This window comes from Erpetoichthys calabaricus, chromosome 4, assembly GCF_900747795.2.
Source record: "Erpetoichthys calabaricus chromosome 4, fErpCal1.3, whole genome shotgun sequence".
Classification (NCBI taxonomy): Eukaryota; Metazoa; Chordata; class Cladistia; order Polypteriformes; family Polypteridae; genus Erpetoichthys; species Erpetoichthys calabaricus.
In genome coordinates, this window is record NC_041397.2 from 168507689 (window position 1) to 168533978 (window position 26290).

General features: G+C 37.1%; 1 protein-coding gene across 4 annotated transcripts in view; it reads left to right on the forward strand.

Moving 5' to 3' along the window:
• Nucleotides 1-26290, forward strand: part of cmss1 (cms1 ribosomal small subunit homolog) — a 398519-nt gene that overhangs the window by 336045 nt on the left and 36184 nt on the right. For all 4 annotated transcript variants that reach the window (XM_028799909.2, XM_051926084.1, XM_051926083.1 and 1 more), the window contains exons 2-5: nt 11558-11670; nt 13009-13086; nt 14398-14530; nt 17694-17753. In XM_028799909.2, coding sequence (XP_028655742.1) covers nt 11558-11670; nt 13009-13086; nt 14398-14530; nt 17694-17753 — 384 coding nt within the window. The remainder of the gene's footprint in view (nt 1-11557; nt 11671-13008; nt 13087-14397; nt 14531-17693; nt 17754-26290) is intronic.

Here is a 26290-nt window from a genome sequence, read left to right on the forward strand (position 1 = left end):
AAGAAACGCTGAAAGATTACCTTCATACTGCTCCCTTCTTTGCTGGGCTTACATGTGGCTGCTTTGCAAGCGATATGCTTCCCACATGGTGCTTCGCATACTTAAAAGATCAAACAGCACGTATTGATTTTTGATTGTTTGTTTTCAGCTCTCTCTCTCTTGCTCGCTCGCTCTGACATTCTGTGCTCCTGACGGGAGGGGGTGTGAGCAGGGGGGGCTGTTCGCACACTGGCCTAGAGGATACGGACTCTCCTCAAAAAAATGCTGAAAAATGCTTGCTCCCTTCCTTGCAGCTACAGTACTTTGTCCGGCGGTGCTTCGCATACTTAAAAGCCAAACAGCCCTATTGATTTTTGACTGTTTGCTTTTCTCTCTCTCTCTCTCTCTCTCTCTCTGACGCGCACTCCTTTGAAGAGGAAGATATGTTTGCATTCTTTTAATTGTGAGACGGAACTGTCATCTCTGTCTTGTCATGGAGCACAGTTTAAATTTTGAAAAAGAGACAAATGTTTGTTTGCAGTGTTTGAATAACGTTCCTGTCTCTCTACAATCTCCTGTGTTTCTGTGCAAATCTGTGACCCAAGCATGACAATATAAAAATAACCATATAAACATATGGTTTCTACTTAGCGGATTTTCACCTTTCGCGGGGGGGTCTGGAACACAACCCCCGCGATGGAGGAGGGATTACTGTAGTCCTACATTGAGCACAGAAGTGTTCATTGGTACTGCATGAAGCATCTCCATCTGCCCATTAGTTTAATCCATTGAATGTAATTTTAGTATTATGTGACTAGAGTCTCTAGGCAGTGTCATGCAAAAGGCAGGAATTAAACCTGAACAAGGGATACGAGTGACGTGCTTCCAGCCACCAGGAAAATTCTCATTAGTGCTCTCCTAAGTCATGTGCTTCAACTTGCAAAATAATTCTGAAGTATCAACCACAAGATTCTTGTTTCAAGTGACTGCAATGAGAGATACTGTAAATTAGTTACTTTTCTTACAGACAACTTTCTCTTCTCTACTCAACAGCCTTCGATGGTAAAAAAAAATATACCTCACTTAAAAAAAAAATAGGTGTAATATATATATTTAACACAGTTGGATTTTCTCCACCTCTTTCTATGATGTGTGGTAAGATTTTGAAGTTGCCAAGTAATTCAGTGTACAGGCCAATGTGCAGAATTTGCCACCATCAAAGAATCGCAAAGAGAGCTGGCATAAGAGTTGCAGATTCACCAGGATGACCAGTCGATTGGGATATGAGAAGCATCTCTTATTGGTGTACTTTTATTTCACCCACAAGTAATGTCATGAAAGAGCAAATGATATTTTATGCATCTTTTTTGTGTTTTTTTTTTTTTTTTTTTATAAGTTTTTATTGTTTTTATTTCACTATATTCTTATATTTTAGTTATTAAATACTGGATTAAATACTGGGTATTGGGATTAACAAAGTACTGTATATCAAATTTAAAAAAAAAAAAAAACATATCCTGATTAACATTCAATTTTTGGCATCCAAGTCTGCTACTGGAGGTTTCTGTCTATATTCCTTGGGTGTTTCTTTTTCCTGTTACAGATGTAAGTTATGAAACAATTTGCTACATCCTTAGGCTATACACAAATCTAATGTGAGCCATGCTAATTAAACAGTTAGTTGTCCAATGATTGCTGGCACTATATTTTTAAAAGCCTCAGAAAAGCACAGAAGTCGTGTTTAAATTCCTTTTATAGTCTTAGATCTTTCTGGATTGCCAAGAGCAGCTCTGTCTATTTTTTAGGAGCTGTTTGTTTATTTACACCAGAACTCTGGTTGTTGTGGAGATTATGCATGTCTTGTCATCAGCACCTGCTGCTCTCTTCAGCTTCTCAGTAAGAGAAGCTTTCTTCTGAAGCAATGCCACAGGTTATGTGTTTTCTTTTAAGTGTTTTTATGAGTCTAAAACTACAGTATAATTTCTTTTGTGCTGAAATCTTAGCTTAAAGACCTTTGGGTTTTTAGAACTTTGACATTCCTCTGTTGTAGAGCCAGTTTAATATTCAAAGCAGTTGTTCAACCTTGCTGTTAGGTTACTTGCAATTTAAGTATAGTTTGGTGTTGGCTGGTGATGTTGCTATGTTGTGATGCAGTTGGTAAGCTTTTGAGTGGATTGCATAGTTTCACCAGAAAAACAATCTAATTATTTTTTTTACAGTATACAATTAAGAAAATATGTAGTGAAAAGTATGATTCTTTTTCATTTTCCTTCTATGTTGATATTTTTATTATTGTTTTGCTCTTGTGCAGCCATTACTACACAGAGGGTGCTACATGTTTCTGGGGACAGGGGGTGCTTTGTAGTTTGCAGTCCAGTTCTGTACATTAGAGTTACCATACATGGATTCACTGGGAGCTGTGGACTTTCTTCTTGAGCTAATACCCACCCTATGGTGGGAAATAGTGGAAATAATGAAGGCAAAGAGAAGGCTGCACATGTAGTAGAGGTTTCTGCATGTCTGGTCCTTTAAAATAATCACCAACTATGATACAGTAACAGCTGAAACTTGTAAGACACAGCCTTTTCAGCAGATGGGTTTCTTCTTGCCTTTTGGTTCATAAGGAAAACATACCCACAACACATTCAGGGCATCTAGATGCTATATTGAAGGAATGTTAGTACTGGCATGGATTGCTGAGGAAAAATTTGGGAGCAAAGATTGATTGGAACATTATGGTGTTGTGTTGAGCAATTGGTGAAGAAACCTTACGAGATAAGCAATGATAATTCTGTTTGTTTTGTACTTGTATTTAATTCCATTTTACCCTCTCACTTAATGCAGTTCATGATCAAGTTTGATTGTGCAAGGGGCTGCCTTGAATAGATCTGCTGCCTCAGCTGCAGGAGACTGGGTTTGAATCTTAGCTAAGTCACTGTCAGGTCAGTTTACACATTTTCCTCCATGTCTGCATTAGGTTTTCTCCCAAAACCTGAAAACATGCATGCTAGGGAAAGGGGAAGTTATTTGTTACCACAGGGAAGTAAAATCTTGTATGCACTGACACATACTTATACTTTTCATTAGAAAATTAATCTAAATCCATATTAAAATGTTAATCTAGTTTTAAGAGAGAGAGAGAGAGAGGTTGAGAGCACACATCCACCACACGCCGAACAACCTGGATTGGGACCTTAGTACAGCGGGTGACACCTCAGCACTTTTTTTTTTTTTTTGTTTTTTAAATGGTGGCTGGAGTGCAAATCCTGCCACCAACTCCCAAGTTTTCCCTGTAACTTGGAGGGCCCACTTGCAAGGCTGGATGCAGATTAACATCATACCCAGGATGAAGCAATTGGGCCCAACAGAGTAGAGTCACTTCTGGCATTTACAGGATTTAAACCGTTAACCTTCCGATTGCCGACACAGATCCCTAGCCTCAAAGCCATCACCCCAAATATGTAATTTGACAAAAGAGCCAGGAGGTGGTACAGAAATGGTCTATTAAAAAAAATGAAAGTTAAATAACATAACAGATTGAACGTAAAGAATTTAAACCTAAGGGTATGAAAGTATTAAGTTTTCATTTCCATTTGTGTTCTGTAAATATTCTGTGATATCTAGAACTTGTTTTGTTAGATTCCAAACCTGTTATAACTAAACTATGTTGGGTTTGAATGAAATAATGAAATGGTTATTATTTATATATATATAATACTGTATGTGACATAGTATCTGCCAAATAATGCAAAGAGTATACAAGACTTGTTTTGCACTTATTGGGGCTTGTCAGGCTCATCAAGCTTCTTGCAACTGAGAGGACATGGCAAATGTTTGCCGACTGGCCGACCAACCACAAGCGTTAACTGTCAGGTAACCACCTAAATAAACAGATTGCAATTCAGAACTAAGAATGTAATACTGTACTCTGATCTTCACCCTGTCGAATAAGTGAACCAGCCACTGTGGCCGACCAACCACAAACATACCTGACAGGTAACCACCTAAATATTCAGATGCCGATTCAGAACTAAGAATGTAATATATATTACATTTTTTTCCTGTCAATTCCAACTGAATTTGTTGCCAAATAGGGGCATCTAAACTGAAATAATTATTTATGATGTGTTTGAAAGATCTGAAAGGAAGGGAAGAGACTTGTCTTGAAGGAGTGGAGTTATTTAAAGAAGCATGGATCAAGATATCTAAGATTATTTATTTTTATTAGCCGCTGAAAGACAAGTTGTTGTAATGTTTAAAAGTATCTTCTTGTTGTAGACTAAAGATGTTTGACAGGTGTGGAATATGCTGGAATAAAAGATATAAACTAGTAATTAAGGTAAATGGATATTGGCTCCTATATGGAGTACAACTCGGCATCATCATGACAAAAGAGCTGGTTGTGGACTTTTGGTGTGCCAAGGATCCTCTGAGACCAGACACTATTCAGGGTGAGGATGTGGAAGTGGTGCAGAGCTACAAGTACCTGGGGGTTCACATAAAAAACTAACTAGACTGGTCTGACTGTTCAATGCTGCAGTCTCCTGGTGAAGCACCTCAAGCTTAATAGAAGCACAATGTCTGAACAGACTTGCCAGGAAAGCATGCTCCATCACAGGGCTAACATTGGGTACACTGAAATCTGTTGTGAAAAAGAGAATGGTGGTAAAATTGGGTGTCATCATGAAAAATCCCCCCATCCCCTCCAGGAGCATCTCTCTTGGAGCACTTTTAGCCATAGGCTTATTCCACATAATGTGCTAAGAAGTGTCTCTGGGGGTCTTTTCTGCCCACTGCTATCAGGCAATTCATTGATTCCTCATACTAGGAATATTTCCGACATACTCTGTAAGTGAATTTACAAATATTTACACAATTTACATTTACTTATTTATTTTTATTAACTGATTGATTGATTGATTGATTGGCTGTATTATTTATCCTGTGAACCTGTATCCTGTTTTATGTTTCTGCTACTGTAGGCATCTGAATTTCCACTGGGGATTAAAAAAGTTTATAATATCTAATCTAAATCCCTGATCAGACTAGAATACAATGCAATTTAAGGATTGTCTCCATTATAAAAGTGCAATTAACATTCAGGTTAGGGTTATGTAAATTAAGATTAGGGATTGGATTGCAAACAGAATTGAGCATGGAATTAATATTAGGATTAGGTATTACTGCATTGACAATTCCAGGTTTTTCTTTAACCTTAGAATGCACATTATCGATAGGGTCTTTAACATCAGACCGAAATCAAAATTTTATTACTACAACGCAATGATTGATTCAATTTAGAGCAAGTATCAGATTGCTTTGAGCATTGTTGATTATCTAGTAAATCTAACTCCAATTTATTGTTGTCTGATGCAATGTTATGGTGCTCTTTGGACTTAATGGAGGATAAACAATGCTTAAGTCCAGATGGCATTACTGACATCTTCCCACCTTGAATATATCCTATAAAATCTAATAAACTGGGACTTGATTGGTACATGGAACACATGTTTCGAATGATAGCTAAATTTATGCAATAACTCATTAAGACATGCGCTGTTAGGTTAACTATGAAATTTAAACTGATCCTTATACCAGAAAGCAAAGAGAACTGTTGGGTAGCACACATTTCAGATAGCGGGTAAGCAGTGCCAAGAGGTCTTCAGCTGGACGTGAGCTCAACAAAAGAAAACATTCCCCCACTCTGTTAGCTGGCAACAGCATTATCATGCTGCAGTAATTAAGGCCCTTGCATAGACTCCAAGGGACTTTAGTATTTGCATGAGTTCCTGTGGAAATAGTGGTGACCCAGATGTGCATTCCAGCAGCCTGAAGTGGTACCAGAAGGCTTTAAGAGCCTCCACCAGCTCAGTCAGACAAGCCTGGAGTCAGGGCTGATCTGGCGAGGAGGACGAGAAGTCCAGAGAATTCACAAAGACTCAACAGCTGGATAGGTAGGAAGGAGCTGTCTAATTTGGTGTTTACTTATGTATATAATATTGTTCTTTATCAGTATGCTGCTGCTGGAGTATGTGAATTTCCCCTTGGGATTAATAAAGTATCTATCTATCTATCTATCTATCTATCTATCTATCTATCTATCTATCTATCTATCTATCTATCTATCTATCTATCTATCTATCTATCTATCTATCTATCTATCTATCTATCTATCTATCTATCTATCTATCTATCTATCTAAGCAAACCTGCATTTTCTTATACACCACAACAGTGTAGCAATGCTCAAACAACAACATTTATTTATATAGCACATTTTCATACAAAAAGTAGCTCAAAGTGCTTTACATAATGAAGAGAAGAAAAATAAAAGACAAAATAAGAAAGTGGCTTAGTCTTTCTTATTTTGTCATACCTTTTCTGTTAATTCAGTTTAATTTCCCTTGTATACTTACACTACTTTATATCTATCTTTTCTGGTATATATTTCAGCAGTCTTTGTGTTATTGTGGGTATGAAGCCCACTGAAGAGTGCCCATACATATGAGTGCAAGCACCCTGTACTAGAACGTCATTTAGGGATGTCTCCTACCTTTAGCACAGTGATTTTTTGGAAGATAAACATAATTTATACAGTCACTATAAATGTTGAAGGTAACATGAATTTGATACCTTGGTAAAAAAAAATGTAGCTGTATAGATTTGATTACATCTCTGCAGGTAGTTCTCAGAGGGCTTAATGCTGATAACACAAAAATCAAAGATTTTTGTTTAATTATCATAAATGTGCTGATTTTAAATGAAGGAAGTAGGCCCAGTTCTAGTTTAAAATGTAAATGTGTGAAGTTAGCCTTCCTGTCCCTAACAGAAATATAAATTAATTTTGTGTGTGCCTTTAAAAGTTCATGCTGTTTTGTTTTTAAGATAATAACTCTAATTTTTGTAAGGGTGTGACTGTCTGTTACTCAGTGCCAGCAACATTGGCACTCTCGATGTGACTGCCACTTGTCTTTTGCCTGTAATCTACTAACTCAATGAATTAGCTGTGTGTAAAGTTTAAAAACTTTTTTGTACAATAAACCTGTGCTATCATTGTAGTTGATCAAATAAAACTTTATGCAGTTAGAGAGCAGGACAGTGCCTTTCAAATTTTTTGGTTGTTTGAGTTGCTACATCTGCAAGTGAACAAGACCACAAGAAATTAAATTAAGCCGGTAACAGTTAATGAGGTAGTTCAAGTGATAGGTTACATGATTTTTTAATTTTTCCATATTTTTTAAGCCATAAAAGAAGATAAAGCTTTAAAGGGCAGTCCTGGTATTGTGGTTTGTGTTTGCTCAAATGTGTTAAAGAGTGTAATGTTTAAAGAACAGACCTCCCAGAGCTGCAGACAAGACCAACAGCATAGCTTCAGCAGTACGTATTGTCACAGTTTTGTTCTCGCATTTAATTAAATTAAGAAGTCTTTGGAGTGATAGATTTTAGCTTGTGACTAATTCCAAACATACTGAATTGTAGTTAAATGGTAACTTAAAACTAATCTCTGGCATCATAGAGTTAACCTTGGATGAGACCTCGCAGCGTGTGTTATTTAAATATGCAGGCTTGGACATTTCCTCCTGCCCATCACTCATCAAGGTTACAGTGCTTCTGTCTATTCCTGGCTGAGCGCTGCTTCATGGAACTGCAGCACCTGCACCTGGATTAGTAATTCGAAGGCGGGCAAAACATCTCAAATTAGAACAAGCCTCCAACAGATGGGGTATAGTATGAAACTGGAGATGCCTGAAGACATCGAGGAGTTCACTGCATGTACAGAGTAGCTAGGACGGATCTCTACTCTGGTTTGCTTTACACATAAAAATGAGAGGGCTAGCTCAAACAAAAAAATATATGTCTTGCATGACAGTATAAGGATCTATTACTTGTTTATTGGAAAAAACGACAGAGGCTGCATACCAAAGTTACAGCATAAGAAATAAGAAAGAGCAATGAGAACTTTTTATTACAGTTTAGACTGCTAGAAAAAAATAATATAAATTAGAACATTTGGAAAGCGTTTATTGTTTATTTTTTATAATATTAGAAGAGCAATAAAACATACAAACCTTTACTGGCCAGTGGCCACAATTCATAAACTGCATTTTTTCATCTCATCTTCTCAGCCACTTTTCCTACATACTTTTTTAGATTTATGGTACATCATTCTCATTGTTTCACAGTACTAGGGTGTTGTACTGTGTTAGCCATTATGGATGTAATGAAAAGTCAAGCAAAATGACACCCTTTATTGGCTAACTAAAAAGAGTACAATATGAAAGCTGTCGAGGTAGTCATCTTGCCTGAATTAGAGGCCTGAGTTGCTCTCCATTCAAGCCAATTGGGAAACCAACTCTAGAAACTCTTAAGAGAGTTCATCAAAAGCCTACATGAAATAGAAGGTACAGTGGTGTGAAAAACTATTTGCCCCCTTCCTGATTTCTTATTCTTTTGCATGTTTGTCACACAAAATGTTTCTGATCATCAAACACATTTAACCATTAGTCAAATATAACACAAGTAAACACAAAATGCAGTTTTTAAATGATGGTGTTTATTATTTAGGGAGAAAAAAAATCCAAACCTACATGGCCCTGTGTGAAAAAGTAATTGCCCCCTTGTTAAAAAATAACCTAACTGTGGTGTATCACACCTGAGTTCAATTTCCGTAGCCACCCCCCAGGCCTGATTACTGCCACACCTGTTTCAATCAAGAAATCACTTAAATAGGAGCTGCCTGACACAGAGAAGTAGACCAAAAGCACCTCAAAAGCTAGACATCATGCCAAGATCCAAAGAAATTCAGGAACAAATGAGGACAGAAGTAATTGAGATCTATCAGTCTGTAAAGGTTATAAAGCCATTTCTAAAGCTTTGGGACTCCAGCGAACCACAGTGAGAGCCATTATCCACAAATGGCAAAAACATGGAACAGTGGTGAACCTTCCCAGGAGTGGCCGGCCGACCAAAATTACCCCAAGAGCGCAGAGACGACTCATCCGAGAGGTCACAAAAGACCCCAGGACAACGTCTAAAGAACTGCAGGCCTCACTTGCCTCAATTAAGGTCAGTGTTCACGACTCCACCATAAGAAAGAGACTGGGCAAAAACGGCCTGCATGGCAGATGTCCAAGACGCAAACCACTGTTAAGCAAAAAGAACATTAGGGCTCGTCTCAATTTTGCTAAGAAACATCTCAATGATTGCCAAGACTTTTGGGAAAATACCTTGTGGACTGATGAGTCAAAAGTTGAACTTTTTGGAAGGCAAATGTCCCGTTACATCTGGCGTAAAAGGAACACAGCATTTCAGAAAAAGAACATCATACCAACAGTAAAATATGGTGGTGGTAGTGTGATGGTCTGGGGTTGTTTTGCTGCTTCAGGACCTGGAAGGCTTGCTGTGATAGATGGAACCATGAATTCTACTGTCTACCAAAAAATCCTGAAGGAGAATGTCCGGCCATCTGTTCGTCAACTCAAGCTGAAGCGATCTTGGGTGCTGCAACAGGACAATGACCCAAAACACACCAGCAAATCCACCTCTGAATGGCTGAAGAAAAACAAAATGAAGACTTTGGAGTGGCCTAGTCAAAGTCCTGACCTGAATCCAATTGAGATGCTATGGCATGACCTTAAAAAGGCGGTTCATGCTAGAAAACCCTGAATTACAACAATTTTGCAAAGATGAGTGGGCCAAAATTCCTCCAGAGCGCTGTAATAGACTCATTGCAAGTTATCGCAAACGCTTGATTGCAGTTATTGCTGCTAAGGGTGGCCCAACCAGTTATTAGGTTCAGGGGGCAATTACTTTTTCACACAGGGCCATGTAGGTTTGGATTTTTTTTTCTCCCTAAATAATAAAAACCACCATTTACAAACTGCATTTTGTGTTTACTTGTGTTATATTTGACTAATGGTTAAATGTGTTTGATGATCAGAAACATTTTGTGTGACAAACATGCAAAAGAATAAGAAATCAGGAAGGGGGCAAATAGTTTTTCACACCACTGTATACTAGTCTGTGAAATATCTCAATCAAAAGCAGGAAACTGCAAGGTTGAAATTCCCCCCAATTTTAAACCAAGACGAAACAGATTAGGACATCTTTGACATTATACAGTGTGTAATGATCTTTTTCTTGCATTAAACACAAAGTTTCTATGTTTTCCTTCATTAGGTTTGCCTTTAAGTGTTAAAAGTATATTTTTGCGAGAAAGATAAACGATTCAGTCTTTCTTATACAGCAGCATGTGTCAAGGCAAAAATGTGTCCTTTATGGGAACTTTAGAAGAAATATATTGACTCATTCTGGTTCACATAAAGGCCAATGGGGGGGATTTGCACCTACAACCTTGTGTACCACACCACTCCTTAAACCACTTAACTAGTTATCCAGCAACAACTGTTTTTAAAAAATAATAAAAATAGTAACTAATGTTTTATTCCTCCACCATCCTAGTCCAGTCATGTTCATAATTTTCATCATCATTACAACAGCTATGATTTTAAATTCCAGATGTGATGTATTTTTTCTTATCTGTCATTAAGGATATATTCCCCATGAGGCTTTCTGGGGATGGTATGTGTCTTCAGGTTTAAAGATAGATAACAGTTTTCTAGCTTTGCTTGTCTATCTACGTCACCCACAGCATTTCAGCAATGTGACTGCTCCTAACGGGCTGACTCAGCTTTTGCTCAGGATATTCTAGTGTATGTATTTGAGTGAATTGAGACAATCCCAATGTGAGTGGCAACTGTTTTTAATTTTATCATATCTAAAGAGGAGAATATGTAGTACAAATCTGTATATTGTATGGTTATCAGCATGATTTGATTACACAATAAACAAGAAAATTGCCATATTCATGAGTAGTTTAACTAGGTTTATCACTTGCCTTTGCTGTCCACTCTCTGTGGTCTTACTGTAGGTATTCATTAAATATCTCCATAATAACACCAGTATCAGTACGTAAGTGTTGTGGAATTTACATGTTCTGCCCATGTGAGTTACCCTCCCACATTGCCAAAAATCCACAGGTTAGATTAACTGGCGTACCTATCCTGGTTCCAGCATGATTGCAAGTATGGCCCTGTAAAGGACTGGTGTCCTGTGTGAAGCTGTTTCCTGCCATGTACCTAGTGCTACTGGGATAAGCTCTGTTTTACTGTGATCATGCATTGGATTTAGCAGCTTTGAAAATGTATTTTTATATTTATATTTATCCATGTGTATCTAGCACCTTCCTGTACACTAGTGCAAATTTGTAAATATGTACACCTATTGAGGGCATATTGGTTAATTATAATAAGAACAATGAAATTTGCTCATTTTGTTTAATTTGTTTCAGATAACTTACACAAGGTTGTCTCCTGTTTCATGCTTGGTGCTGGTTTGAGAATGTTATGTTTGAATGCTATGCTAATCTATAAAAGAGAATGAAAAATGCTGCTGTGGCTACAAGTGGCACTTTTCTGTTAGATAAAATGGTGTAGACTGTCACACCTCCTTCTTACTCCACTTTTAGTTCTGGCTGCTAAAGTAGTCACTTTCATTTGTTCTTTTGTTTCCTTACTTAGAATCTTCAGAGTGTAATAAAGATCAGAAAACAAACACAGAAGAAAAAGATATCAGGAAGAGAAAAGTGCCTGCATCAAAGTCAGTTAAGACAAAGAAGAAGAAGAAAAAGCAGGTACTTGAGTTGCTTTCATAATATTTGATTTCAGTTTAAACAAAGTGATGCAAATACATTCATACCAAAGGGGGATCCTGCTTTTACTATATCAAGAAGCAGACCTGTCCTTGAAAAGCTGTAGGGCCCAGGGCAATTCAACAAGTACAGGGTTATGGCCCATTATCCACTATATATCTTGGATGACACATTGACTGAGTGACAAGCAATACATGCTGTTCATGGAAAACCTAAGGGAAAATGGTTTTCACTAAAGGATCAATCCCTTGGCCATAAGGCTCAGAGAAATCTAGTTTTATTGAAAACATAATTTAATTGTGAAAAAAATCTGAGAAAATTGCAATAATGTTTTTCTTTTTTATTCAGCAAAAAAGGGTCTGTTATTAAGAAAAGCAGGCACAGTTAACTTGATGTATATAAGACATGCTTCAATACAATATACAATAGTTTTAGGCAAAATTTAAAAGCAAAAGTGTAAATAGAATAACATAACCCAGCTTCCCCCAACGACCATCTCTGCATGTCTTATATGGCTTCAAACAGACTCTTTCATGCCACCAAGGTTGTGAGTTTCTATTGCATCTGGTCTTTTAAGTAGAATTTTATTCCTTATTTCAATGTCCACAACCTTTGGGACTAGAAGCACTGAAATGTAATGAGGTCCTAACTGCAGTCTTTTGGGATGCTTAGTCTCTTTATGTCCTTACTGTTCATAACTATAAATGGATTTCTCCTTCTCTGTCTTTGTAAGTCTCCCAAAAGATTTGAGAAGTAGGATTGTTTTGCACAAGTGCAGAAGGATTTTATGTCAATATTAATTTGGAAACGAGTTTGTGTTTGGTCTTCTTAAAAGAAGAGTTTTACATTTTGCAAAGTATTAAAGAATGCCTCTTAAGACCTGGCGTATTGGTGTCAGTTTTAAATAATTAGAGTTACGGGGAATACCTTGAGTAGGTTGCTCTGATCTGTAGTGTGTGTGTCAGTGTTGAACTCACAAGATTATGGTTTCCAGCCCAGACACTTTACTGCTTAGCTGCATCATCAAATGTTTTCTGTTATATTTAAACATAATGAGTGTGAAGTGTTCAATTAGACTATTATTTGTTTCTTTTTGTAACTGTTTCTGTACAAGAGTGAAGCATGAAACCATAATTCCTTTTGGCAGCTTATATCCTGATGTAACCTCTCATATTTTCAAGAGTTATTATACTGTAGCTTCCAGAACCAGAGTGGTTAGAGTATAATTATGTTATTGTTATGTAAAATATAGGTTTATTTTTCTACAATGTCTACAGAACGTTTTTTCTTCCCCTGATGGATTTCTTTTTTCTGTTTTAGCTTACAGAGTCTCTTGATGAAATAATTGGAGATCATGATAGTCAAAAGGTTCTGGAAAAACCAAAAAGGAGGAGGAAGGTGCTGATTTTTGTAATGCTTGTATGATTTATGTTGCAGACCAATTATTAGTGGCAAATTAATTATAACACATATCAAATGTACTTTACAGTATTTCCCAGGTCTTATTCATAAATACCTTTCACTTACTCAAAGTCAAATACCATAAACAGTATACATTATACCTGAAATATTTAGTACATTACAATATAAACCATATTTTTTTGAAAAACAAGTATAACTATATTCCTTTAAAAGTTATCCAAAGTGGTTGCCTGTTTTACTTTAAAAGTCTTCATCTGCTAGTTGAATTCAGTGTCTCTCCAATTTAAATGCATTCTTCATATTGACAGTGTATAGAAGAACTGATGGATCTAGATCATTTGTTTAATTTTACAGTTGTTATAGTGCCTGGGTTGTATGGTGGCACAGCACTGGGATTCCATTATGTAACTAAAATAACAGCAGTCTTACCAGCCCCTATAGTAGTTCCTCTTGTGATGGTGCAGGTCAGCCCCATGGTACTGGGTTCTTCTGGTGAGCCATTTGAACCCGCCACCATCAGTGACGTAACTAACGGATGAGCCAGTAGATGAGGATACAACACACAAACATATCAAGGGGTTGTTGCAAAAGTGATAAGGTGCTTTCATTAAAACAATACATCAAAAACAACATTGTTCAAAAGTGCAGTGCAAAAATGTTCAATGAATAAAAAAATAATCCTATAAAAATGAGTGTCTATGGAGGTTAAAAAATCCCAATAAATAAATCCATTAAAAGTGAGGTTAAAAACACAGGCAGGAAACTGTCATTTATAATTCAGATCCCTGATGCCTTCCTTTTAAAACTGACGTCTCCTCGATATGCCCTTCCCAGACCTTGCAGACAAGGAGAAATCCACCAGTAGGCAGAGGCAACCTTTTATTCCACTCTGTGTCCCCACATCCAATTCCATGGCATTCCACTGCCAAGCCCTGCTCCGCTCCCACTGCTGCCGATACCTGGCCTCTCCCAGCGAGAGCACACTCTGAGCATAACAGTTGCTCCAGCTCCGTAGTTGCTCAATAGGAGCGATCCCTCAGTCCCCTCCTAAGCATCAGCCACACGCTCCTTCCTGGGGCTCCATTCCTGTCTGCCTGCTTCCTCCTGTCTTGCACCGTCTGATTTTTTTCACAATTACAGGAAAAACTTCTGTCTGGTAGCATTGACTGTGCTCGGAAATGCATTTGGTTTACAGACAATAATTCTTGGTGTTATGTTAACTGATTTAATGTCCTTATTGTATTTTTCTCACTGTTATTGTTTTCCTTTTTTCATATTTTTTTTTAGAAGAAGAAGATCACCGACGTTCTGGCAGCTTCATCTCCCCAACCAGGCTGTCCTGCTGATTTGCAGAAAGTCATAGAAGCGCACTACACAGGCAAACGATCTGTTATTGAAATGGAGGAGCTCAGTCTTCCAGGTCTTAGAAATCAGTGCTACTCTTTTGTCTTACAGCTGTCATTAGACTGTTACAATTGCTGTGGTGTTAGATTTGGAAGAACTGTAACAAATAATTGTTTTTATCATCTGGATATTATCCCTGTCCAGGGATTGTCCCTGTCTTACCTCCTAGATTGTTGGGATAGGCTCCAGCTGCCCCATGACCTTACTCTACAGTAGATAGGGTTAGGAAGATTAATGGAAAGATGGATATGTTAAGTCAAGCTTGTGAATATAAATGATAAAAAATAAAATTCTAAGTTATATATAGGTTGAAATATAGGTGAATTTAAGAAGACAATCACAAGGTTTGTGAGGCATACCAGCTGGCTAAAGGGATTAGACTTTAAGGCTGAAGTTGTCTAGCAGCACACAGTTACATAAGAAGACCAGGGCTGAAACAGAAATAAAGACAATAAAAGGTGTCTGTTGAAAAACAAATCATTTACACTGATACAATACAGTTTTCACCTCACAAAGCAAGTACTGGCATTATGGAGGCAATTTTGGGACTAAATCAGTATTTCTCCTTGAGTATAGCCAAAGGTCAGTCTTCACTATTGATTATTAATAATTCTTGACTGAAAAAAATAATATAAATCATGGTTTCATTCTGAGTATTTGTAAATCCATATGAAATGGTTCCGCTTCAGATAATATGGCCGCTTTTTTGGTCAAAATTGTACAGATCTCTGTGGAAAAATGATCTGCATTTAAAGTGAAAGGGTTGAAAACTACAGTTTTGTTAAAAAAAAAAGGCTGAAGAAGTGGAAAGAGAATTTAGCTAATGTTGTTTTCAGACTTGAGTTATGGATAAAAGTCTGTAGACGCCTGACAATCCCATCTATATGAGCTTATTGAACATCTAATTGCAAACTCATGAGCATTAATAGAATTGCAGCCCAAAATCCACCCCTCCTTTATGGCTACATCAACCCCCACTCTTCTGGGAAGGCTTTCCACAAGATTTTGAAGTGTCTGTCGGATTTTGTGCCTGATCAACCTAAAGAGCATTTCTGATGTCAGGTACTGATGTTGCGTAAGAAGACCCGGCTCCCCATTAGCACTCCATGTCATTCCAACGGTGTTCAGTAGGGCTCAGGTCAAAGCTCTGTACAAGACTACTTGAGTTTCTCCACAACAAACCTCTCAAGCCATGCCTTTATGGACCTGGTTTTGTGCATGGGGCACAGTCTTACCAGAATATGGCTTTTCCCAAATGGTCGACACAAAGTTAAAAGTGCACAATTGTGTAAAATGTGTCTGTATGATTTGTATGCTGTAATATTAACAGTAACTTTCACTGGAAGGAGCCTAGCTCAAACCCTGAAAACCAGACAGAGACCATTCATTACCCCTCCTGCACCAAACTTACAATAGGCACTGTTCAATCTGGAAGGTAGAGATCTCCTGGTATCTGCCAAACCCAGATTCATCCATTAGACTGCCAGATAGTGAAGTGTGATTCATCACTCCAGAGAACTTGTTTCCACTGCTCCAGTGTACAATGGTGGTGTGCTTTATACCACTCCACCAGACACATGGCATTGCACACAGTGATCTTAGGCTTGTGTGTAGCTGCTTGGCAATGGAAATCCATTTTCTGATAGTTAGGAACTCTATTGAGAGTGATGCAACACAGGATAGGTTTTTTTATTATTATTTATATGCACTATGCACTTCAGTACATAGCGACGCTACTCTGTGAGGTGACGTGGTCCACCATTTTGTACCAGAGCAGACATTTCACTTACTGATTTTTGGCAAAAGTGGCTTCCTATGACAATGCCCCATTTAAAGTCATTGAGCTTTTCAGTATGACCCATTCTACTGCCAGTGTCTGTCAATGGAGATTGCATGGCTCTGTTCTTGATTTTATGCACCTGTTAAAAAAGGGAGTTGCTGAAACACCTGAACTCAGTAATTTAGATGGGTACTTAAATTCTTTTAGTGGGTACATATTAATTTCCTAATTTTTAACTCTCTGCTGGTTAAGCCTAAAAAAACAGATGTAGTGTTCAGGGAGCTATATGTGTAAATCACCAAATTCTGCCTCCTTATGATGTACACGTTTCCCCTTATCCCCTTGCCTCTGCATCTGTTTCCCAGCACAATCCTCAGGTCAGTTTTCCTCATGTTTTTTAAAAAACTATGGAAGCCAGCTTATGCTGGCACTTACAAAGACAACAAAGCAGACAATGTGGCCTAGAGGCTTGGACATTAGGCTTCAAAACACAGCTCTGCGTGTTCAGCTTCCACCATGGGCTCACTGTGCGATCCTGAGCAAGTACCTTGTCGTGTCTATGTTGCAAGTGTAAAAACATCTGAAAGGTATTACTGATCTTGTAAGGCAGGTTAACTGCTTCTGTCAATATGCAGTAATAGTAATAATAATAATAATAATGATAGCAATGGAAAAGGTAATACTGTCGATTCAATCAGTATTGGGCAGTGCACAGTTCCTAGTATTGCCACATACCTGCTCTCAGGACCTGGACTTTGTTCCTGATCTTGTCATTGCCCATTTGTGTTTTTATTCAGGTACCTCAATTACCAAACACAACCTACATGTTTGTTAGGCAAACTGATGCTTTAGAAATGGCACAATGTGAGAGAGTTTATACGTGTGTGTATGTGAATGCACCCAGAGATGATTCCAGCTTTGTGCCCAATGTTGCCAGGATTGGCTCAAATTGTGCACCACATTGTAATTGAAAAATAAGACTCAGAATCTGATTGTAAAGACACTGTATTGCAATAGTAAGGAACTAAATAAATTCTAGGCACTTTTATAAAGAAAGAACACACAGTTTTCCTCAGCAGAACTTAAAACTACATATTTATTTACTTAAAATATCAAATTAGCATTAAATTCCCTAAAAGCCAAAGAAAATATATTCTTGGAAAAATCCTGCTATTGGTGCAGGAGAAAATGTGGGGTTGGTGGTGTCTGCGAAATGGCAGATAACATGGATTGCATTCATTTTAAACTGATAAGTTTTACCTAACTGATAAGTGATAAAGTGATATTAATCATTTTGAATCAATTTTAGTTAAATTATCCAAAATGATTTTAGGCACAATTGATATTTTATTTGCTTAGGTTATCTACTGAAGTTTAACCATTTTTATATCCTTTACAGATTCCTGCTTCTTTCCAAGCAATGATCTTAGTCACAGTCTTTCATCATTTCTGAAAGAAAGTAAGTGTACGCTCACATTTTATTCTGTTTCAAATAATACAACAATAGGAGTTAGCATTTCAATATTTCTGGATTTTAAATGTTTCATACATGCATGATTTGGGCAAGGTCAAGGTTCCCTACCACTCTTCTTGGAACAAGGAATATTGAAGAACAGTAATTTTAAATTCTTGCAGCATATCCTCAACTGGTTCCAGTCTAGCCTTTGATTTTGTTTTTAAGCCATTTATATGTGCCTTTAATTTATTTTTGTTTCATTTGTTTATTTAGTTGTTTGTAATTTGCTTTCCTAATTCATACATTTTACTGGAACTGATTCCCCCTAATCAGGGATAGCATTCTTACAGTCATGTTTGATGTTAAGCTTGTGCCAAAGATAGCACTTAGTCTTGAGGTTAGAAGTGCCAATTTCCTTAACATCAGACCCATAGGCTATTCTTTTGCTTTTATTCTAAGACTTTTGTCAAACTGTGGTTGGAATTTGATGTGAGACTTTTCTTTGTTCCTGCACTCTTTTTCATTGCATCATAATTTCCAGTAATTTATTAGATCCAAAGTTTCTCCTAGTAATTCGGTGCTATAGGCCTCTTCATGACCACATTGACTTCCCAAATGCCCTATTTTAGTGAGTGCACTTCATATGGTCATATTTTAACTATTTATTTATAATAGGGACATACCCAATTTTTGTCTTGTCTGTCTTGACAGCACACTTAGCACATCTACCTATCCTTCAACAAAGTGTTCTGTCATGACTTCTCTGTCAGTGACCTGGCAAATTAACTTCATTATAATGCCACCTTTATAGTACACCACCTAAGGAATCACTTGTTAAGCTTTGTTGGTAGGTTAGTTGGAGAATTTAACCAGCTCCATACTTGTCGAAAGGTAGTATCACACTAACAAAATTAAAAATGCAGGACTATGCTCATTTAGATAATAGCCAATCAGGAACAGAATGACAATGGAAGAAAAGACCATGAGCAAGGGATTACTGAACACTCTAAAGGTGATAACTGCATGAAACAATGTCTTGTAGAAAAACAGGAATATTGATGCCCAGATATTTCATCAAGGTAACCAAAAAAACATACTGGGCGAAAAACCAACTGACAGCATAAGTAGTGTAATGGAAGTGTAGCGAGTTCCTCTTAAATTGAATAAGGAGCCCGGAACATACAAAAAACTCCTACTCTTAGGAAAATTAAATTCTATTAGGTACAAAACCCGACAGAACCTGAGCCCCAATTTGATGTCCCCAGATGGAGTTGTCTTTTATGAATTTATACAAAATAAAAAGAAATAATCACCCCAACAATTATTTAGCCAAACAAAAAGAATATATATTATAAATCAAACAAAACATACCCGTCTAGATACACACATATATATATATATATATATATATATATTCACTCACTCACTCATCACTAATTGTCCAACTTCCCGTGTAGGTGGAAGGCTGAAATTTGGCAGGCTCATTCCTTACAGCTTACTTACAAAAGAACTTCATTTCGAAATTCTACGCGTAACGGTCATAACTGGAACCTCTTTTTTGTCCATATACTGTAATAGACTGCAGCTCGATGGCCCTGGGAGGCGGAGTTGCGTATTGCGTCATCACGCCTCCCACGTAATCATGTGAACTGACTGTGAACGCAGTACGTAGAAAACAAGGAAGAGCCCCAAAGAGCGCTGAAGAAAACATTCATTACACAATTGAGAAGACAGCGAAACAATAAGAAGCGAGCGAGTGACGCATACAAGCATATTCATAAGTGCAGCTACTGCGGAAACAAAGCACGGTGTAAACCGTAAGTTTAAATTAAGTTTATAGAAACACTCCCGCTGCCGTTTGCAATACCATATTCGCGACATACCAGTTTAATGAGAAGACACGAGGTATAAACGAGACTTTGGATCACTTTGTAACGGAGTTAAAATTGCTGTAGTGAGAAACTTTTAAGTGCCGGGTCTTAGCTAACATTAAATAAAGCCGTGGACATCGCAACATCACACGAGAGCGGCTCACGTGAACTGACTGAACTCAGCACGAGTGATCACCTCGATGAATCAAACCTGTTCAAAAAACACATTACACAATGTATAATGTAGGAAAAGAATATGAAGAGACTGACGCATACAGACATTTTCATGAGTGCAGATACTTCGGAAACAAAGCACCGTGTACACCTAAAGTTTAAATTAAGTTCATAGACCTACAAAAGGTTGCCATTGATTTGAGGCAAGATTGCTTTTCTCCTGTACAACTATACGTTGCATTCTCAACAGTAAGCATGCATGGCTTGGTCATATTACAACCGGAGTGCTGAACTGACAACGTGGTATACAAAGAGAACTATAACAATCGTAATAAACGAACAATAAAACAGCGGACAACCCGTGGATTAAATAAAAAGGCTGCTTCCTTGGCGAAGCAAGGAAAAAGGATGACCTTATATGGCGTTCGTTTATAAAACAGCGGAGAAGCTGTGTAAAGGCTGCTTCACAAAAAAACAGCAGAGTGCCTTATATGAGCAGGCAGTCAGCTAAAGAATGGAATCAATAAATAACTATAATCGTAATAAACGAACAAAAAATAGCAGAGAATCCGCGGATTACATAAAGGAAATGGGTACCTGAACAGAAAAGTGAGTCTCAAATAGCTACACAATAACTATAACAATCGTAATAAACGAACAATAAAACAATACAGAACCGCTAAGCAAGGATAAAGGACAGCCTTATATGGTGTTCGTTTATAAACAGCGGAGAGGCTGTGTAAAGGCAGCTTCACAAAAAAAAAGATCCTTAACAAATTGTTATTGGAATATTTTCCCTCAATTTAAAAAGGTTTTCTTTTCTTCTTAATAAAAATTTAAAAGCAGTACTTCGCCGCTGCGAAGCACGCGGATTTGGCTATATATATATATATATATATATATAGATATATATATATATATAGAGATATATATATAGATATAGATATATATATAGAGATATATATATATATATATATATATATAGATATATATATGTAGATATATATATATATATATATGTATATCTATAATAATAAAAGGCAAAGTCCTCACTGACTGACTGACTCACTCACTCACTCACTGACTGACTGACTCATCACTAATTCTCCAACTTCCCGTGTAGGTGGAAGGCTGAAATTTGGCAGGCCCATTCCTTACAGCTTACTTACAAAAGTTAGGCAGGTTTCATTTCGAAATTCAAAGCGTAATGGTCATAACTGGAACATATTTTTTGTCCATACACTGTAATGGAGGAGGCGGAGTCACGTATCGCGTCATCACGCCTCCTACGTAATCACGTGAACTAAAAACAAGGAAGAGATTTACAGCACGAGAGACACGCGGGAACGAAGGTAAATGACGTTAATTTTTGACTGTCTTTTAATACTGTGTAAGCATACATATTAACACATGTGCAATTAAACGTGTGCATTTACGGGGTGATTTCTCAGGCTTAAAAGCTCACCTTTTATCAAACGCGGGAACAAAGGTAACTGACGTTGTTCACTGTCTTTTAATACTGTGTAACCATACATATTAACACATGTGCAATTAAACGTGTGCATTTACGGGGTGATTTCTCAGGCTTAAAAGCTCGCCTTTTACTAAAAAGGTAAATGCAAAACTATTTTCAATCAGTTTATTGAAACGCTCCCGTTAAGGATTGCAATAACATATTCGCGAGATAAAAGAACGAAGTAGAGGGAAATGGAGGAAGAGCCGGAAACAGCAAAGAGCAAAAAATTAATTAAACAATTGAGAACGGAGCGAGTGAAGCATACAAGCATGTTCATAAGGGAAACAAAGCACGGTGTAAAACGTAACTTTAAATTAAGTTTATAGAAACGCTCCCGCTGCGGATTGCAATAACATATTCGCGAGATAAAAGTTTAATGAGAAGACACGAGGTATAAACGAACCACACGCCGTGGCGCAACGTTAGGGGCAACAGTTTCAACCATTCTATGATCTGCTTCTCGCAACTGAAAGACGGCACATGGCGGATGTTAGCCGACTTGCTGACCGCAACGTTAGGGGCTTCAACTATGGCGCTCACGCCACATCTCAGTGCCAACACTTTCCAGACTCTACTTAAAAGACACGCCCTCCTCACTGGACAGTTAAAAAGACCAATCAAACTAACGATGACATCAAGTATTACCCAATCAAAAGTAGGAAAGGAGGCATCTTCATAAAATGCGTGTGGGATGATTTGCATGACACGCTGCTTTAAAAAAAAAATGATAAAAAAAATACGGGATAAATCCCGTCCAGTATTGATTCAAAACGGGACTCGCAATTTCATTCTCAAACGCGGCACGATTCCGTATTTTAAAGGACGGGTGGCAACCCTACAGTGCCAGGTAAGCACCCATACAATCAGATTGTGATTCAGACTAGGAATGCAATGAATGTAATTTCCCCGATCTACATACAAGGCGAAAGTCTTGCAACATTCAAAGATGAGTACTTATTAAGTACACCATGGCACATAAAAGAGCTTATGAAGCCTTGAGCCGAAAAAAGCAAGATCTCAGAGATCGTAAAAAAAAAAAAGAGGTAATGTCGTTTTACTCGCTGTACATTTTACTCAAACATTACCAGTTATTCCATGAGGGAGACCAGCAGATGAACTCAACGCGTGTTTAAAATCCATGCTTCTCCCACGATCGGTTATATGTCGCGTGTTCTCGGGTAGGTACACCAAAAAATGTATACATTTAAGCATGTAATGGGCAAACAAAAAATGAGGTATACCCGAAGGCACTGCAGTAGTACTCAATGTAACTTTACTTCTTAAATGTTAATGTTTTACTGTTTAATAATTTATACGCTTCTTATATATTGTTCTAATTCTTTTATCAAAATACCAGTGACAGCGCAATGCACGATAACATGGAGTGAATACACCATACGCATCTGCCCACGGCCGCCCTGGTGTGCGCAGATAGGAGTTGATTCTAAAATAAAATAAACATAAAAACAGTAATACAATCATCACCCATAAAGCGGATAGCAGACGTGACGTATTATATGTGTACCAGATTTCAAGTCAATAGGTGAAAAGGTTTGCAAGCTACAGCTGATTTAAAATCCTGGACAGACCAACGAAAAGCCACGGTAGCAAATTATAGAAGAAGATTTTACTGTTTAATAATTTATATTTATATGAAATGTGCTTCTTATATATTACTTCATATTCTCATATGATAATGATGTTAATGTTGTTTATATTGATTTCTATGTTATTGTAAGTGCATCTATGTGTGTGTATGTATGTATGTATGTATGTATGTATGTGTATATATATATATATATATATATATATATATATATATATATATATAAAAAATCTATATATAAAAAATATATGTGTATATATGTATATATATATATATATATATATATATATATATATATATATATATATATAAAAAATCTATATATAAAAAATATATGTGTATATGTATATACTAGCAAAATACCCGCGCTTCGCAGCGGAGAAGTAGTGTGTTAAAGAGGTTATGAAAAAAAAAGGAAACATTTTAAAAATAACGTAACATGATTGTCAATGTAATTGTGTTGTCATTGTTATAATTGTTGCTGTTTTTTATATATATATATATATATATATATATATTATATATATAATATACACACACACATAAACATTTATATACATATATATACATATCTACATATACACATCTACATATATATACACACATACATAAACACACACATAAGACTTACTGAGTGAAACGGGCTTTCATTGACAATCATGTTACGTTATTTTTAAAATGTTTCCTTTTTTTTTCATAACCTCTTTAACACACTACTTCTCCGCTGCGAAGCGCGGGTATTTTGCTAGTATATATATATATATATACATATACATATACACACATACATGCAGTTTTAATAACACAGAAATCAATATAAACATTAACATCATTATCATATGAGAATATGAAGTAATATATAAGAAGCACATTTCATATAAATATAAATTATTAAACAGTAAAATCTTCTTCTGTAATTTGCTACCGTGGCAATTTGTGTGTCTGTCCAGGATTTAAAATGACCTATAGCTCGCAAACCGTTTCACCTATACACTTGAAATGTGGTACACATATAGTACGTCACGTCTACTATCCGCTTTATGGGTGATGATTGTTTTAGTCTTTTTATCTTTATTTTATTTTATTGTAGAATCAACTCCTATCTGCGCACAGCAGGGCAGCCGTGGGCGGATGCGTATGGTGTATTCACTCCATGTTATCGTGCATTGCGCTGTCAGTGGTATTTTGATAAAAGAATTTGAACAACATATAAGAAGCGTATAAATTATTAAACAGTAAAACATTAACATTTAAGAAGTAAAGTTACATGAAGTACTACTGCAGTGCCTTCGGGTGTACCTCATTTTTTCTTTGCCCATTACATGCTTAAATGTATACATTTTTTGGTGTACCTACCCGAGAACACGCGACATATAACCGACCGTGGGAGAAGCATGGATTTTAAACACGCGTTGAGTTCATCTGCTGGTCTCCCTCGTGGAATAACTGGTAATGTTTGACTAAAATCTACAGCGAGTAAAACGACATTACCTCCTTTTTTTTTTTTTTACGATCTCTGAGATCTTGCTTTTTTCGGTTCAAGGCTTCATAAGCTCTTTTATGTTGTATGGTGTACTTATCCCAAACCATCATCTTTGAATGTTGCAAGACTGTCGCCTTGTATGTAGATCGGGGTAATTACATTCATTGCATTCCTAGTCTGAATCACAATGTGATTGTATGGGTGGTTACCTGGCACTGTAGGGTTGCCACCCGTCCTTTAAAATACGGAATCGTGCCGCGTTTGAGAATGAAATTGCGCGTCCCGTTTTGAATCAATACTGGACGGGATTTATCCCGTATTTTTTGTATCATTTTTTTTTTAAAGCAGCGTCTCATGCAAATCATCCCACACGCATTTTATGAAGATGCCTCCTTTCCTACTTTTGATTGGGTAATACTTGATGTCATCGTTAGTTTGATTGGTGTTTTTAACTGTCCAGTGAGGAGGGCGTGTCTTTTAAGTACAGTCTGCAAAGTGTTGGCACTGAGATGTGGCGTGAGCGCCATACTTGAAGCCCCTAACGTTGCGGTCAGCAAGTCGGCTAACATCCGCCATGTGCCGTCTTTCAGTTGCGAGAAGCAGATCATAGAATGGTTGAAACTGTTGCCCCTAACGTTGCGCCACGGCGTGTGGTTCGTTTATACCTCGTGTGTTCTCATTAAACTTTTATCTCGCGAATATGTTATTGCAATCCGTAGCGGGAGCGTTTCTATAAACTTAATTTAAACTTATGTTTTACACCGTGCTTTCTTTCCCTTATGAACATGCTTGTATGCTTAACTCGCTCTGTTCTCAATTGTTTAATTAATTTTTTGCTCTTAGCTGTTCGCGGCTCTTCCTCCATTTCCCCCTACTTCGTTCTTTTATCTTGCGAATATGTTATTGCAATCCTTAACGGGAGCGTTTCAATAAACTGATTGAAAATAGTTTTGCATTTACCTTTTTAGTAAAAGGCGAGCTTTTAAGCCTGAGAAATCAGCCCGTAAATGCACACGTTTAATTGCACATGTGTTAATATGTATGGTTACACAGTATTAAAAGACAGTGAACAACGTCAGTTACCTTTGTTCCCGCGTTTGATAAAAGGTGAGCTTTTAAGCCTGAGAAATCACCCCGTAAATGCACACGTTTAATTGCACATGTGTTAATATGTATGCTTACACAGTATTAAAAGACAGTCAAAAATTAACGTCATTTACCTTCGTTCCCGCGTGTGACTCGTGCTGTAAATCTCTTCCTTGTTTTTAGTTAACGTGATTACGTAGGAGGCGTGATGACGCGATACGTGACTACGCCTCCTCCATTACAGTGTATGGACAAAAAATATGTTCCAGTTATGACCATTACGCTTTGAATTTCGAAATGAAACCTGCCTAACTTTTGTAAGTAAGCTGTAAGGAATGAGCCTGCCAAATTTCAGCCTTCCACCTACACGGGAAGTTGGAGAATTAGTGATGAGTGAGTCAGTCAGTCAGTCAGTGAGGGCTTTGCCTTTTATTATTATAGATAATATATCTGTATATGTGTGTATATGTGTGTGTATATGTGTATATGTATATATATATGACAGCAACACTCATAACAATGACAACACAATTACATTGACAATCATGTTACGTTATTTTTAAAATGTTTCCTTTACTTTTTCATAACCTCTTTAACACACTACTTCTCCGCTGCGAAGCGCGGGTATTTTGCTAGTATATATATATATATACCGTCTTTTTCCGAAAATAAGACATCCCCCGAAAATAAGCCCTATCAAGATTTTCGGAACTTTTTGTAATATAAGCCCTCCCCCGAAAATAAGCCCTAGTTAAAATAATGTGAAAAAAAGAATTCGTTAAAAAATGCTGTTGATTTATTAAG